This window comes from Rhinopithecus bieti, unplaced genomic scaffold, assembly GCF_001698545.2.
Source record: "Rhinopithecus bieti isolate Rb0 unplaced genomic scaffold, ASM169854v2 scaffold_980, whole genome shotgun sequence".
NCBI lineage: Eukaryota > Metazoa > Chordata > Mammalia > Primates > Cercopithecidae > Rhinopithecus > Rhinopithecus bieti.
In genome coordinates this window covers 637842-652803 of record NW_016803338.1, presented here as the reverse complement: position 1 = coordinate 652803, position 14962 = coordinate 637842, and the positions used below count along the sequence as shown (strand labels likewise).

At 37.6% G+C, this 14962-nt stretch overlaps 1 protein-coding gene across 5 annotated transcripts in view; it reads right to left on the bottom strand.

The window, feature by feature from the left end:
* The window catches only part of HYCC2 (hyccin PI4KA lipid kinase complex subunit 2), an 84736-nt gene that overhangs the window by 35525 nt on the left and 34249 nt on the right, over window positions 1-14962 (bottom strand). For 3 of the 5 annotated variants that reach the window (XM_017875975.1, XM_017875993.1, XM_017875984.1), the window contains exons 3-5: window positions 11287-11367; window positions 10177-10278; window positions 4422-4601 (exon numbers count right to left, since the gene is read on the bottom strand). In XM_017875975.1, the coding sequence (XP_017731464.1) occupies window positions 4422-4601; window positions 10177-10278; window positions 11287-11337 (333 nt within the window). In that variant the 5' untranslated portion in view covers window positions 11338-11367. Of the gene's footprint in view, window positions 1-4421; window positions 4602-9411; window positions 9468-10176; window positions 10279-11286; window positions 11368-14962 lie in introns of all 5 variants that reach the window. The other 2 variants (XM_017876003.1, XM_017876005.1) reach the window with 1 other exon arrangement.

The window sequence follows — 14962 nt, the reverse complement described above, 5'->3', positions numbered from 1 at the left end:
AAAAAAAAAAAACACTTTCTTTTCATAAAAAAGACAATGGACAATGGTATCCTTCATTTCTCCATCTCCGGCACCTCCAACATTCCTGTTACAAATAAATATGTGTGGCCAGGCGCAGTGGCTCACGCCTGTGATCCCAGCACTTTGGGAGGCAGAGGCGGGCGGATCACCTAAGGTCAGGAGTTCGAGACCAGCCTGGCCAACGTGGTGAAACCCCATCTCTACTAAAAATACAAAAATTAGCCAGGCACAGTGGCAGGCACCTGTAATCCCAGCTACTCAGGAGGCTGAGGCAGGAGAATCGCTTGAACCCAGGAGGCGGAGGTTACAGTGAGCCGAGATCACATCATTGTACTCTAGCCTGGGGGACAAGAATGAGATGTTGTCTCAAAAAAATATATATATATACACACACACACACACACACACACACACACACACACACATATGCCTACAGACGACAACAATCAGAGGAGTGAAAACTGCAACAATCCTTTTCCCCACTGTCTTATTTTTGTCTATTTCCCTTACAACTCATATTAGCATACATCACTGGCGTAAAATCCATAGAGAGAAGACTGCCCTTACTAGACCTACATGGCAGTAGTCAGAGACTGAGTAGTCGCATTGCCTAAAAAGAAGAAACATCAGGCTGGGCACAGTGGCTCATGCCTATAATCCCAGCACTTTGGGAGGCCAAGGCAGGCAGTATCACTTGAGGTCAGGAGTTCGAGACTAGCCTAGCCAACAAAGCAAAACCCAATCTCTACAAAAAATACAAAAATTAGCTGGGCATGGTGGCACATGCCTATAATCCCAGCTACCTGGGAGGCTGAGGCAGGAGAATCACTTGAACCCCAGAGGCAAATGTTGCAGAGAGCTGAGATTGCCACTGCACTTCAGCCTAGGCGACAGCTGAGATTGTGCCACTGCACTCCATTTCAAAAAACAAAGAAGAAACAATAACAGCAGCAATAATCCTCATCACCAAACACAAACCCCAAAGAACTTCTGAATAGGGCTCATTTCTGAGTTTATGATGTCACAGAAGAGTACCAATTACATGTGAATAATGACCATACCTCTAATTATGGTAGGAAAATAGGTCTGAAAAGTCCCTTGAGGATATAACTTCTTTGCAGTCAAACCAGGTCCCACCACATTTGGGCCACTGTGCTTCAGAGAAAGTCTATGCTAAGATGAATGGGCCTGATTTAAGTTAGACAAAAATGTTTTAATTTTATTCTTAAATTTCAAATTAAGCCTAATTTGATTTATCTTTGCAGGTATTTGTGAAAAGGATATGCTAAATTTTGTTTAAGGGAAATATAAAACTTCCCCTGGGGCTATTTGAAACAAAGAAGTGCTGGGGAGGGAAAGAAGGAAAAACAGAAAAGAATATATGGACGACTCCCAGTGTGATTAAGAAAAACTGAGAACCACAGAAAAGGAAGAACACAGACATCAAGCAAATTAAAAGGAGTCCAAAGCCTAGGGTTACACTTCTGACATATAACTGAGCATTTTTCTATAGTATACTAATTTTGCATTGTCAAACAGCACCAACAAGTTATGTCAACAATTTGTCCAACATGACACTTTGCAAAATGTTTCATGTGTCTCATTATTGAATTTTATTACACTAAACACATTAATTAAAATGATAGCTTAATGCTAAGCATAGTCTAAAACACCAAGTTCCATCATTAAATCAACAAACATTTACTAAGTATCTGCTGGTAAGCACTATAGGAAACACAGTGGTAAATAAAACAGATTTCCTACTTGAAAAGAAAAAACTATCAGGCAAGTTAGGAAAGTAGAGAATTTTATTCCTAGATCAATTTTCATTGTTTTTAAATTTTAATTTTGATGGTAATAATAATGAACATTTATAAACACCTTAGGCAACATAATTAATTCTTCAAGTTGTTTTTAATCCTACTAACAATGTTTTCTTTTTTACAGATGAGGCAACTGAAGTCAAGATATTAAGTAACTTGTCCCAATTTAAAACAGCCAGTAAGTGGCAGAGCATGGTTCTGAAGCGAATACAAGTCATTCTAAAGCCCTTGCTCCTTCCTTCAGACTTCTAGCGATGGAAATGTTTGCTAATGATTTTTTAAAGTAACTAATACTTAGAGGAGTGAGCACTGGTACAGAAGAATATTTACCATGAGATTCAATTTTCTTGTACTTTATTACCTTTCAGTTATAAAACTAAACTTTATTATGTGGAGTGTCTATTTACAATGTATACTAAATACACAAAATATAAGACTTCAAGGCGCAGAAATTTCAATACCAATGGTCCTTAAATGGACATCATGAGAAAAAAATAGAATAATAATGTTTACGGTACTGAATTCCTTAGAAGAAAAGAGTTTTATAAACAATGTACTATCAAATACATGATATATTATCAAATAACTATTAACAAATTTACAACTTTTATGACAAATAACACTTTGGTTTCTCAATTGCTACCCCACTCAATGACTCCAAGATACATTCATAAAATTCACGATTCTTTATTGATGAGTTCAGGTAACTGCCCAATTTTGTAGAGGCACATGGGAATGGAAATATGATGCTGTGCTATTTTGTTTCCCTGAATTGCACAAGAAAAGGTGCCTTGTGCTGCCCAAGTCTTCAGAAAAGTGCTACGCAGATTATCCCATGTTCCTAAACTCTCCCTCACCTTTTCACCTTGCTTCCTACAGTCCTTGTAACCTTTCTAGCATAACCTCCTCATCTTGCAGAAGTGATCAAGTCTCAATCTTCGAGTTCTATGTAAAGCCCCTAGTATCTCAGAAGTGTTTATGGTTTCTTTCCTCCCCCTAGTTTCCACTGTGTTCTTACTAAGATTTTAAAAATCCTACCATGCTATAATACCATATGAACTTTTTTCCTGAAACTGATGTCCTCCCCTCAGAGAAACAGAAATCTCATGTCCATTTGCCTCACTCTTCTCAATTATGTATATAGCCTTTAACATATAAGAAGTGGTGACTAAATTCAATTTATAATTCAAAAGTCTCTCTGCATACCACCACAAGATTCGTTTTCCCAATATATAATACAATTCTTCTGCTCAAAACCCTCTAATTGCTTTGAAGAGAACCTAAACCTAAACTCTTCACTTTAAAAAGACTCTCCAAAACTGACACAAAATTGTCTTTTCCAGCTTGCATATGTACTCTGTGCTTCAAACAGAATTACTTTCTATTTCCAGGACGTGACCTGACTGTCCTGCCTCTCTGCTTATGTTCAATTGATAGCTGCTTCCTGAAATCTCACCTGCTCCTTATCTCAACGGGCCAAAACTATACCGCTTCATAAGGCCCAGCTTAGATGCCATCGCCTCAATAAAGCCTGCCATGATAACTTCAGCTAACATCTGAGTTTCTCTCTAAAATCCTCTTATTATACAAACCGCATTACTAGTTATGTGTAAACATGTCTTTTCGAACACAGCAGGAGTTTCCTAGAAGTAGGTGCCACACATGTAATTCTCCATATTTTCAGTGTCCAACTCAATGCCATACATCCAAAAACATTTATAAATATTGGTCAAATAAAATAATTTGAAGAAATAAATATTAATAATGCTATCAATTATAGTAGTTTTACATACTTTATAAAATACATTATCAAAAAATGCATTATCAATATTTACCCCTGTACTCAACCTAATTAGTTCAAACAAGTTACATTTATAGACATTTGAATTGTTTTTTGTTTTTTTGAGACGTGGTCTTGCTCTCTTGTCCAGGCTTGAGCACAGTGGCACGATCATGGCTCACTGCAGCCTTGACTTCCTGGGCTCCAGAAATCTTCCCATCTCAGCCGCCTGAGTAGCTGGGACTACAGGTATATGCCACCATGCCCAGCTAATTTTTTATAGAGACAAGATTTGGTTAAGCTGCCCAGGCTGGTCTCAAACTCCTGGGCTCAAGTGCTCCTCAGACCTTGACCTCCCAAAGTGCTGGAATTATAGGCATGAGTCACTACATCTGGCCTCAATTTATTTATTTATTATTTTTAATTTTTTTTTGAGACAGAGTCTCACTCCTTTCACCCAGGCTGGAGTGCAGTGGTACAATCTTGGCTCACTGCAACCTCCAACTCCCCAGTTCCAGAGATTCTCCTGCCTCAGCCTCCCGAGTAGCTGAGATTACAAGAACACACCGCCATGTTTGTCTAATTTTTGTATATTTAGTAGAGACAGAGTCTCACCATGTTGGCCAGGCTGGTCTCAAACTCCTGACCTCAAGTGATATGCCTGCCTCGGCCTCCCAAAATGCTGGGATTACAGGAATGAGCCACTGCGCCCGGCCGATTTATTTTTCTCTAAACATTCCTTAAGTATTTCAGAGGACCTTACAAAATACTTAAAATTTCTGTCACCGTCAACTTACCAAATTGTATATTCCTAACAGAAGTGCTTCAATGCAACCATTACTCTGTCTGTCTCGGCTAACTGTAAGCCGTAAATAAACCCACATCAATTCTGGCAAGAACTGCAGTGTGAACCTCTTAAGTCGAACCTCTGAGCTACGGTAGAGCTCAAACAGCTGATGGCAGACAGGCTCCAGGAGCTAAAAGGAAAATAAAGTGCATTGGTCATTTCAATTCTTTTGGTTGCAACTGTTTTTTGTTGTTGTTTTTTTTAAAGGCACCTATATCTGTATAATACTTTTAAAATAGTCTTAATATTAATTTCTCCACATTTTGAGTTAATTTAACCAAAACCTTTGTGTAAAGAGACCACATATTAAACTGACCAATCCACTAACTATAAGAAGTATTTTGTGCCCATGTATCAATGTACCTTTCAGTATACTGTACTACTAAATTTACTAGATTATTAGTCCTTTAGCCAATGTACTACATTTATATTTAAGAAGAATTTTCCTTTCTATTCTTATCAACTCTTACTATCCTCCATTTCAAAAACTTTCCATTGAAATAAGATAATTTTGCATAATATTGTTGGGAATAAACTTAAAATCTCAACTGAGACTATGATTTAAACAAATTATATACCACTCTTACTGAAAAATAATACACATAGGAATCTGAAGCATCCTATGTAAATCATTGGTTACTTAAATCTGTGAAAAACATGCTTCTTTGGAGGAAAATGTATGCATTTGTAAGTGTTCTGTGGAATCAGTTTTCATTGTATTGATGTCATTGTCTCTAAGTACTCAGTGTCTTCACTGCAATATGAAATTCATTAAATCATCCACATTCCATGTAAAAAAAAGTTATATACCACTCAGTAGAAGGGATTTTGCAATAAATATTTGCGCATCCAAAATTCTAGCTAATATTTAAAATACATACAAGTGAAGCAAACCATTTTAAAATGCTTTTACTTATTGTATTTATGTGAAAGATTTTAAAAAGGAGAAAAGTATCCAGAAATAGCTTTTTCAGTGTTCGATTGGCTAATTTTTCATACGATATCACACAATATGACTTATGAGGAACTTCACGATCTAGAAAACTGAAGAAAATGAACAGTTAAAATAAACTTTCCCACTTTTCCCTAAATATGTACTGCCAATTTAGAATGGGTTTGCTGGAATAACTGTAGGCTGCACAAAACTGGGCTATGACTTTAAAATTCATATAAAATATTGACAAGAAACCATAAAATAATTTTAAAGTTTAACACTAACTCTTTTAAAAAAAGAATAATAGTTCAGTAATTTCATGTGCTTTCCTCTATTCTGAATGATTAAAATAATGCATATAACTTTGGAAATCTACTTGAATATAGTTATATACATCTGTAATAATCTAACACTCTACAATAAAAGTCACTGTCATGATAAAACTTAACAAATCCATGTCAATTATACAGTTAATATATTTAGAAGAGTTAGGATTAGCTCTGGAAGAATTCTAAAGTTTAAAAAATTTACATACATACACATCCTAGTCTAGTAAATACTAAGCCCTTTATGCTAAATCACTATCAGAACAGTTTTTAAAATCTTAAAAAATTTTCCAGAGGCTGGGTGTGGAGGTACACATCTGTAGCTCCAGCTATTCACAAGGTTGAAGAGGATGGATAGCTTGAGCCCTGGAGTTTGAGGCTGCATTGAACCATGATAGCATTACTGCACTCCAGCCTGGGTAACAGAGCAAGACTGACACAAAAGTAAAATATTGCAACTCTTCCCTTACATTGAAGTCTGATTATCTGATTGGTCTAATCAGATAACTGGTCAAAAGTCGTTGAAGTTAATGGTGAAGTAAGACACTAAATTCAGGTCTTCTGACATCAAGTTGATGTTTCCACTCTACCACATTTCTTATATTAGAATGGAGGTATAGATTGTTTAATCACAAACAGTGTATTCCATGTAGTGCCAATAATGAACAAGTAATAAACTTCTGGAAACTGTCAGTTGCTGGCATCTTTCTTAAATACTGAGAGTAATATTCAGTTCTTTGGGAGAAGTAAAAAACTGTTGCTCTCACAAATTTGGTTTACTAAAATTTATACTCATGTTTCAAACTCAATCTCCTCTTTAGTAAAAAAACTCTCCAAAGATTGCCTTCTCTAAACTTCACGGGCCACGGTACAATTATCATGAATTTCTTCTGTGAAGACCTTAAACTCCTCTTTCTCAGTAGCAACAGGTACACTGGCATGTGGGACACTATAATTTAACTAAGCACAGTGAAGTAATACAGGGTTACCAACATTATTACTCTGTTTTTTTTTTTTTTAAGCGAATGGGGGGTAGATGTTGGCAATCCGGTAACTTTTAATCAGATACTACTACAAAGTAAGACTGTTAAAAATTTGCTGGTCAGGCACAGTAGCTCACGCCTGTAATCCCGGCAATTTGGGAGGCCAAGGCAGGCTGATGGCTTGAGCCCAGGAGTTTCAGACCAGCCTGTGCAATGTGGCAAAACCTTATCTCTACAAAAAATACAAAAATTAGCCAGGTGTGGTGGCACACGCCTGGGTAATCCTAGCTATTTTGGGGGGGCTGAGGCAGAAGAATTGCTTGAGCCCAGGAGGTTCAGGCTATAGTGAGCTGTGTTCAAGTCACTGCACTCCAGCCTGGGTGACAAAGTGAGGCCCTGTCTTAAAAAAAAGAAAAAGAAAAATTGCCAATGCTATGTGTTAAAATCTTTAATTGTGGCCAGGCTCAACAGCTCATGCCTGTAGTCCCAGCACTTTGGGAGGCCAAGGTGGGAGGATCGCTTGAGCCCAGGCGTTCAAGGCTAGCCTTGGTAACAAGTGAGACTCTGTCTTTAGAAAATAAAAAATAAAATTAGCAGGGTGTGGTAGCATGTGCCCATAGCTAATTGAGAAGCTGAGTTTGGAGGATCACGAGTCCAGGAGTTTGAAGTTACAGTGAGCTATAATACTGTCACTGTACTCCAGCATGGAAGAGAGAGTAAGACCCTGGCTCAGAAAAAAACAAAAAAACAACAAAAAAACTTTAACTTGAAGCGTATGTCTCATAGCACCATGTTCTCAAATTCTTAATATAAATGATTCTGACCTCCCTTAAATGGCACCACCACCCACATCAAAAAGTATTAAAAATCATTATCCTTGGGTTAGAAAAAATCATAACCGACACCTTTCCCAAATTTAGCAAACACTGTTTTGACATGATAATTGCTAAGAGACATGCTATTTGATGAACACACCGAGAGTATTTTGATGGAATAATGAAGATGAAGCCTAACTTGAGTGGGTTAAAGAATGTGAGGTGAAGAAAAGGAGACAAGTAGACAGAGGCTATGAATAAGCAATATTTTATGAAGTTCATCTGTGAATAGGGACAGAGAAATGGGGTAGATAATAGGAGGTAAGCTCAAATAAAGTTTTTAAAAAATAGAATAAGGTTGTTTATCATATTCCACTCATCAGGGAAAGAAAAAAAGATCAGTGATGGAAGACAGAAGGAATAATTGCAGGACCCGAGTCCTTAAGGTAGCTAGAGAAGATAGGATCCAGGCCTAAGTAGAAGAGATGGCTTTTGATACAACCTGAGATACTTCAACCACTAAACACCAGAAAAGGCAAGAGAGTGCTGTAGAGTAGTAGATTTGAATCAGAAAATATGAAAGTTTCCAAATATTTTTTCTTTTTTTTGAGATGGAGTCTCACTTTGTCACCAGGCTGGAGTGCAGTGGTGCAATCTCGGCTCACTGCAACCTCCACCTCCCAAGTTCAAGCGATTCTGCTGTCTCAGCCTCCCAAGTAACTGGGACTACAGGCACGCACCACCACACCCAGCTAATTTTTGGTATTTTTAGTAGAGACAGGGTTTCATCACGTTGGCCAGGATGGTCTTGATTTCTTGACCTTATGATCCACCCCCACCCTGCCTCCCAAAGTGCTGAGATTACAGGCGTAAGCCACTGCACCGGCAACTATTGTAAGTTCTAATCCATATTAAATATGGCACATGACAATTTTCTAAAATAATTTCTTGTAACCTAAATAGTACATTTGTTTCTTTCAGAATATAACAAAATCAGAATTAAAAGGGACCTCCTTCTATGACTAAAGTCCAGAATTGTTCTGAAATTCTATCGAATTTATCATTCTGTTTTTCTGAAGTCTGAACACATGGTTAGAGCCTTCTAACCTGACAGGAGACAGGAGAGAAACTCAAACCTCCTCTAGCAACTGGTTGATTATAATGAATGCTGGATCTTGAGCTCACATCCCTCGAGTTGTAATTTTTCCATTTCTAGCCATGAGAGCCCCAAAGTCCCACACATTAATATTATGAAATATGACAACAGAAAGTAATGAGAATAGCTTTTTTAATGTAAAAGCTTCCAAAGTATTATACAAAGAAATAGGAAAAGGTTACTTCTTATACACTTCTGAGCCCTAATGAAAATGTCATTTTAGAATCTCATTTTGTACTTCACTGTTCTTCCAATCAATATTATTCTATGTTTGTTATGTACATGATAAAATACTAGATTCTAGAGAAGTTACAAATATAGAATACCTGACCACTGCCCATGAAGAGCTTACAATCTAAAGAGAAAGCATTAAAACAAATACATTTTAATAAGCAAAGCTTAAATGTTAAAATAGCGCAAAACAAGGGGTAGGGAATACACACATTCATTATTCAAACAAAGAATTCTGAAAACTCTTGACCATATGGTTATGCATATACGTACATTACGCATACCCAGAGTTATAAAACATTCAGAAATACACTGCAAGAGAAAAAGCAAATGAATCCTGCAATTGCTGCTACAAATAGCAACATATGCAAGTCTAACTGAGAGCCAATCGCAATTTAGGAGACAGGAAAGAAGGAGGTCAATAAGCAAGCTTTTAGTGATAGGACAAAAATGAAGATGCACTTTAAGTTAAGCTGCTGGTTAGGAGGGGATTACCTGAACTTCTTCAAACTCACTCCAGTACACAGCAGAGGCACTCTTGGAGGCTGTATCTGGGAAGATAAGAAGCTACTTTCCTGTGTGTTCCTTTCATTTTCATTTTAAGCATACATGAATCCAGTGGTGATAAAACTGTATGTCACACTACTGTGCTAATGGAAAGATAATGTGTGTATTTTGCACAAGTTAACATACAGACTCAATAACTGCACTTTTTCCTTCTGTCACAAGGTTAAATAATACAAAACTCTTATTCTAAGTTTATCGATCTTGACTACTTAGACTAAAAAGTGCTTCCTCTGATCCTTTTCAAGCTAAATTGACTAGCAGCATCATTTTGTGTTATCAGTTTGATTTTAGAGTGATTATACCTAGTTATATATTATCAGAAAAATAACTGTAAAAATACTTAAGATAAATAAAGCTGGATCAGTATACAGTTAAAATATGGCTTCCAGAGCAGGAAACATTCCAGAATAGGCAACAGAAAAGTTTCAAATAAATAATCCACTGAGATGATGGTCACTAAAATCAACAATCAGAACATACTGCACACTCAACAGGAAAAAATTTGACCAAAACATTTCAAAATATGGAAAGGCAGGGAACAGGGAAAGCCAAAGCAACTATCAGAATGAAAAACAGCAGAAAGAAAATTTTCCAGATTCACAAGGAGAGAAAACCATAAAACTTAAATTTACATGTTTTGGTAAACATATTTCATTTCACTATGTAGAAATTATTTTTCTTGAGCTCTCCTACCTCATTATTCGAATCCTGAATAACTTTATAGAGGGCTGGTACAAGTGTTTTTTTCCGGTGTAAAGTTGCTGCATAACTGGTGATCTGAGTATCAGGTAATGCCTAAAAGAAACCACCAAAGGAAAACAAAAGTGAACATTTGAGAAGTGAGGAACTTTATTTTACACAAGTAGTTCTTGAACAGATTTATGACAAACTCAAGTAAGAAAAGTAAAAATAATTAATATAAAGAAATAGGCTGGGCACAGTGGCTTATGCCTGGAATCCCAGCAGTTTGGGAGGTCAAGGCGAGCGTATCACTTATGGTCAGGAGTTCAAGACCAGCCTGGCCAACATGGTGAAACCTGTCTCTACTAAAAATACCAAAAATTAGCCAGGCGTGGTGGTGGGCTCCTGTAATCCCAGCTATTCAGGAGGTTGAGGCAGAAGAATCGCTTGAACCTGGGAGGTGGAGGCTGCAGTGAGCCGAGATAGCGCCACTGCACCCCAGCCTAGGTGACAGAGTGAGACTCCATCTCAAAAAAAAAAAAAGAAAGAAAGAACCATCAGAGTGCAAACAAATTAAGTTAGGATGTTATAGTATAGAATTCTTCTAACTACTCAACCATAAATACTGATTAGAAATCACACATTATACCAAGATTTCCTGAAATGGGCCATCCTAAATTAATCTCATCTTTTAAAAAATGTAGGATGTTTCAATTCTTGCATTTATGTTTTGCCAAAACATTTATAATTCCACAGTATTCATAAATTACATAGTTTTCCATCAAGACTATTTGACTTTTAATTACAGGATAGAAAAACATAGGCGCAAATCCTATTTTTGTGCCTTATTAAAGCTTGGTGGATCTTCTCTTTTACTGAATATATTTTAAAATAGCGTCTCATCAATCTTAACAACTATTTTCATTTTTACATATCACCTTCTAGCCATTATTCATATTAGTACCATTTTTAAGAACTGCAATTACAGAAGCACGTTATTTTGTATTTTGTCATTTTCACTTCCTACCATATTTTTATACGTTTCTCCATAGAGCACATATTCACTGTTTGAATTAGAAATACAGAATAATATAATACATTCTGATCTCCAATCCAATTTACCTTGAATTCTGATAACCATTCTTCCACCACACAACGGTCAGTTCCCAGCATTTTCTTTTACCTTCTAATCCTCTTTTATCTCTAAAAGAAAAAAGCATTGAAGCTGAGGACAGTAGTACTTATAGAAACAACTAGAAATAAATGATATGTGCCTTTCACCAAGGGAAATTAATCTAGTATACATTTTAGATAAAGTGACTTGTTTTAGTTTGAAGCACAATTAAAAGAAAATTTCCAGAAGTAAGTTCTAGCTGGGCGTGGTGGCTCACACCTGAATCTCAACACTTTGGGAAGCCGAGGTAGGAGAACCACTTGAGCTCAGAGTTCAAGACCAGCCTGGCAACACAGTGAGACCTTGTCTCCACTAAAAATCAAGAAAATTAGCCAGGTGTGGTGGTGTGCACATCCAATCCTAGTTACTTGGTATGAAAAGGTCAGAGGATAACTTGACCACAGGAGATAGAGGCTGCAGTGAGCTACGATCATGCCACTGCATTCCAGCCTGGGCGACAGGGCCAGACTCTGCCTCAAAAATAAAGTAAAAGTTAAGTTTTATGTTTAATGATACATTTGAAACCTATTATCCTAATGCTTTCATATTTTCTCCAGCAAATTATACTTCAAAGTGGCAAAGATAAGTGTCCTGAGTAAAATCAAGTTGCACATTATCCAGACAAATGCACTGTCTACAGTTTTAGCAAATACATAACCAGAATAAGCTACATATCATAAAACGAACCGAGAGAGTATAAATGACAAAGCCAGATAAACCAGAAAGCAAAGGTTACATATTCAGCAAACTGATTATAAACATATATGCACCATACAAAATAAGGCCTCTGAAGAAAATAGATCCATAAATCTTCTAAAATGGAGAAAAAGCTGGGCACAGTGGCTCATGCCTATAATCCCAGCACTTTTGGAGGCTGACACAGGACTGAGCCCAAGGGTTCCAGACCAGCCTGGGCAACATGGTGAGACCCCATCTCTACAAAAAATAAAAAAAAAAACTTAGTCAGGTAGAGTGGTGTGCACCTGTAGTCTCAGCTACTCAGGAGACTGAGGCAGGAGGATCCCTTGAGCCCAGGAGGTCAAGGCTACAGTGAGCCATGTTCACGCCACTGCACTCTAGCCTAGGCAATAGAGTGAGACCCTGTCTCAAAAATAAATTAATAAATAAATGAACTGGAAAAATGCCCAAGTAGAAAAAGCAGGCCGGGCGCGGTGGCTCAAGCCTGTAATCTCAGCACTTTGGGAGGCTGAGACGGGTGGATCACGAGGTCAGGAGATCGAGACCATCCTGGCTAACATGGTGAAACCCCGTCTCTACTAAAATACAAAAAACTAGCCGGGCGAGGTGGCGGGTGCCTGTAGTCCCAGCTACTTGGGAGGCTGAGGCAGGAGAATGGCGTGAACCCGGGAGGCGGAGCTTGCAGTAAGCCAAGATTGCGCCACTGCACTCCAGTCTGGGCGACAGAGCGAGACTCCGCCTCAAAAAAAAAAAAAAAAAAAAAAAAAAAAAAAAAAAAAGCAAGCTGTAGGATGTAAACTGTAATTCCATTTAAATACCAAGGGAGTCACCCCTGGAAGTTTATCAGCACCCAAGTAGGCAGCTGCCGAAAAAGCTAAAAAGGGATTCAGTAAGAATTGATTGATTCATTCCATAAGTAATTCTTAAGCATTAACTATATGGCAGCCATTATGCTAGGATCTGGAAATAGAATAATAAACAAATCCAGATGTACACCCACTTTAATGAACCACTTATCTAGTGGAGGAGACCAAACATATTTTTGCAAAGAGATGAAGGGTAAGACAGAAAGAAAGAAAGACACACAAAAGTATAAAACAAAGGAGCCAAATATTGACTAAGGAATCAAAAGAGCTTCTCTGAGGTACTGCTTAAGTTGAGATATCGAGGATCCATAGAGTTAAGGGGAGTAGAAAGAGAACATTCCAGGAAGAGGAAACCACTTATACAAAAGGTCCTGTGGCAAGAAAAAGCACAGAAAGTTATAGAATCTAAAAGAAGATCCAAGTGGTTTGGAGTACAGAGCACAAAGGGCAAGAACTGAGGGTGGACAGGCAGGCATGGTCTGATCGTATAGGAAGTTTGAAGGCCAGGAATGGTGACTCACACCTGCAGTCCTAGCACTTTGGGAGGCTGAGGTGAGAGGATTGCTTGAGGCCAGAAGCTTGAGACCAGCCTGGGAAACACAGCATGAGACTCCCATCTCTACAAAAAAATTTTTTAAAACTACCTGGATTTGCTAACATCATAATGTTAGGATCAGATTCATACATAACAATATTAACCTTAAATGTAAATGGGCTAAATGCCCCAATTAAAAGACAAAGACTGGCAAATTGGATAACAAGTTAAGACCCATAAGTATGCTGTATTCAGGATACATGCAAAGACACATGCAAAGACACATGCAAAGACACACATAGGCTCAAAGTAAAGGGATGGAGGAAGATCTACCAAGCAAATGGAAATCAAAAAAAAGCAGGGATTGCAACCCTACCTCCTGATAAAACAGACTTTAAACCAACAGAGATCAAAAGAGACAAAGAAGGCCATTACATGATGGTAAAGGGATCAATGCAACAAGAAGAGCTAACTATCCTAAATACATAGGTACCCAATATAGGAGCAACCAGATTCATAAAGCAAGTCCTTAGAGACCTACAAAGAGACTTAGACTCCCACACAATAATAATGGGAGACTTTAACACTCCACTGTCAATATTAGACAGAACAACAAGACAGAAGGTTAACAAGGATATCCAGGACTTGAACTCAGCTCTGCACCAAGCAGACCTAATAAGACATCTACAGAACTCTCCACCCCAAGTCAACAGAATATACATTCTTCTCAGCACCACATTGCACTTATTCCAAAATTGACCACATAGTTGGAAGTAAAGCACTCCCTCCTCAGCAAATGTAAAAGAACACAAATTATAACAAACTATCTCTCAGACCACAGTGCAATCAAATTAAATTCAGGATTAAGAAACTCACTCAAAACCACACAACTACACGGAAACTGAACAACCTGCTCCTGAATGACTACTGGGTACATAACGAAATGAAGGCAGAAATAAACATGTTCTTTGAAACCAATGAGAAGAAAGACACAACATATCAGAATCTCTGGGACACATTTAAAGTAGTGTGTAGAGGGAAATTTATAGCACTAAATGCCCACAAGAGAAAGCAGAAAAAATCTAAAATCGACACCCTAACATCACAATTAAAAGAACTAGAGAAGCAAGAGCAAACAAATTCAAAAGCTTGCAGAAGGCAAGAAACAACTAAGATCAGAGCAGAACTGAAGGAGACAGAGACGCAAAAAAAAACCTTCAAAAAAATCCATGAATCCAGGAGCTGGTTTTTTGAAAAGATCAACAAAATTGATAGACTGCTAGCAAGACTAATAAAGAAAAAAGAGAGAAGAATCAAATAGATGCAATAAAAAATGATAAAGGGGATATCACCACCGATCCCACAGAAATACAAACTACCATCAGAGAATACTATAAACACCTCTACGCAAATAAACCAGAAAATCTAGAAGAAATGGGTAAATTTCAGGACACATACACCCTGCCAAGACTAAACCAGGAAGAAGTTGAATCCCTGAATAGACCAATAACAGGCTTTGAAACT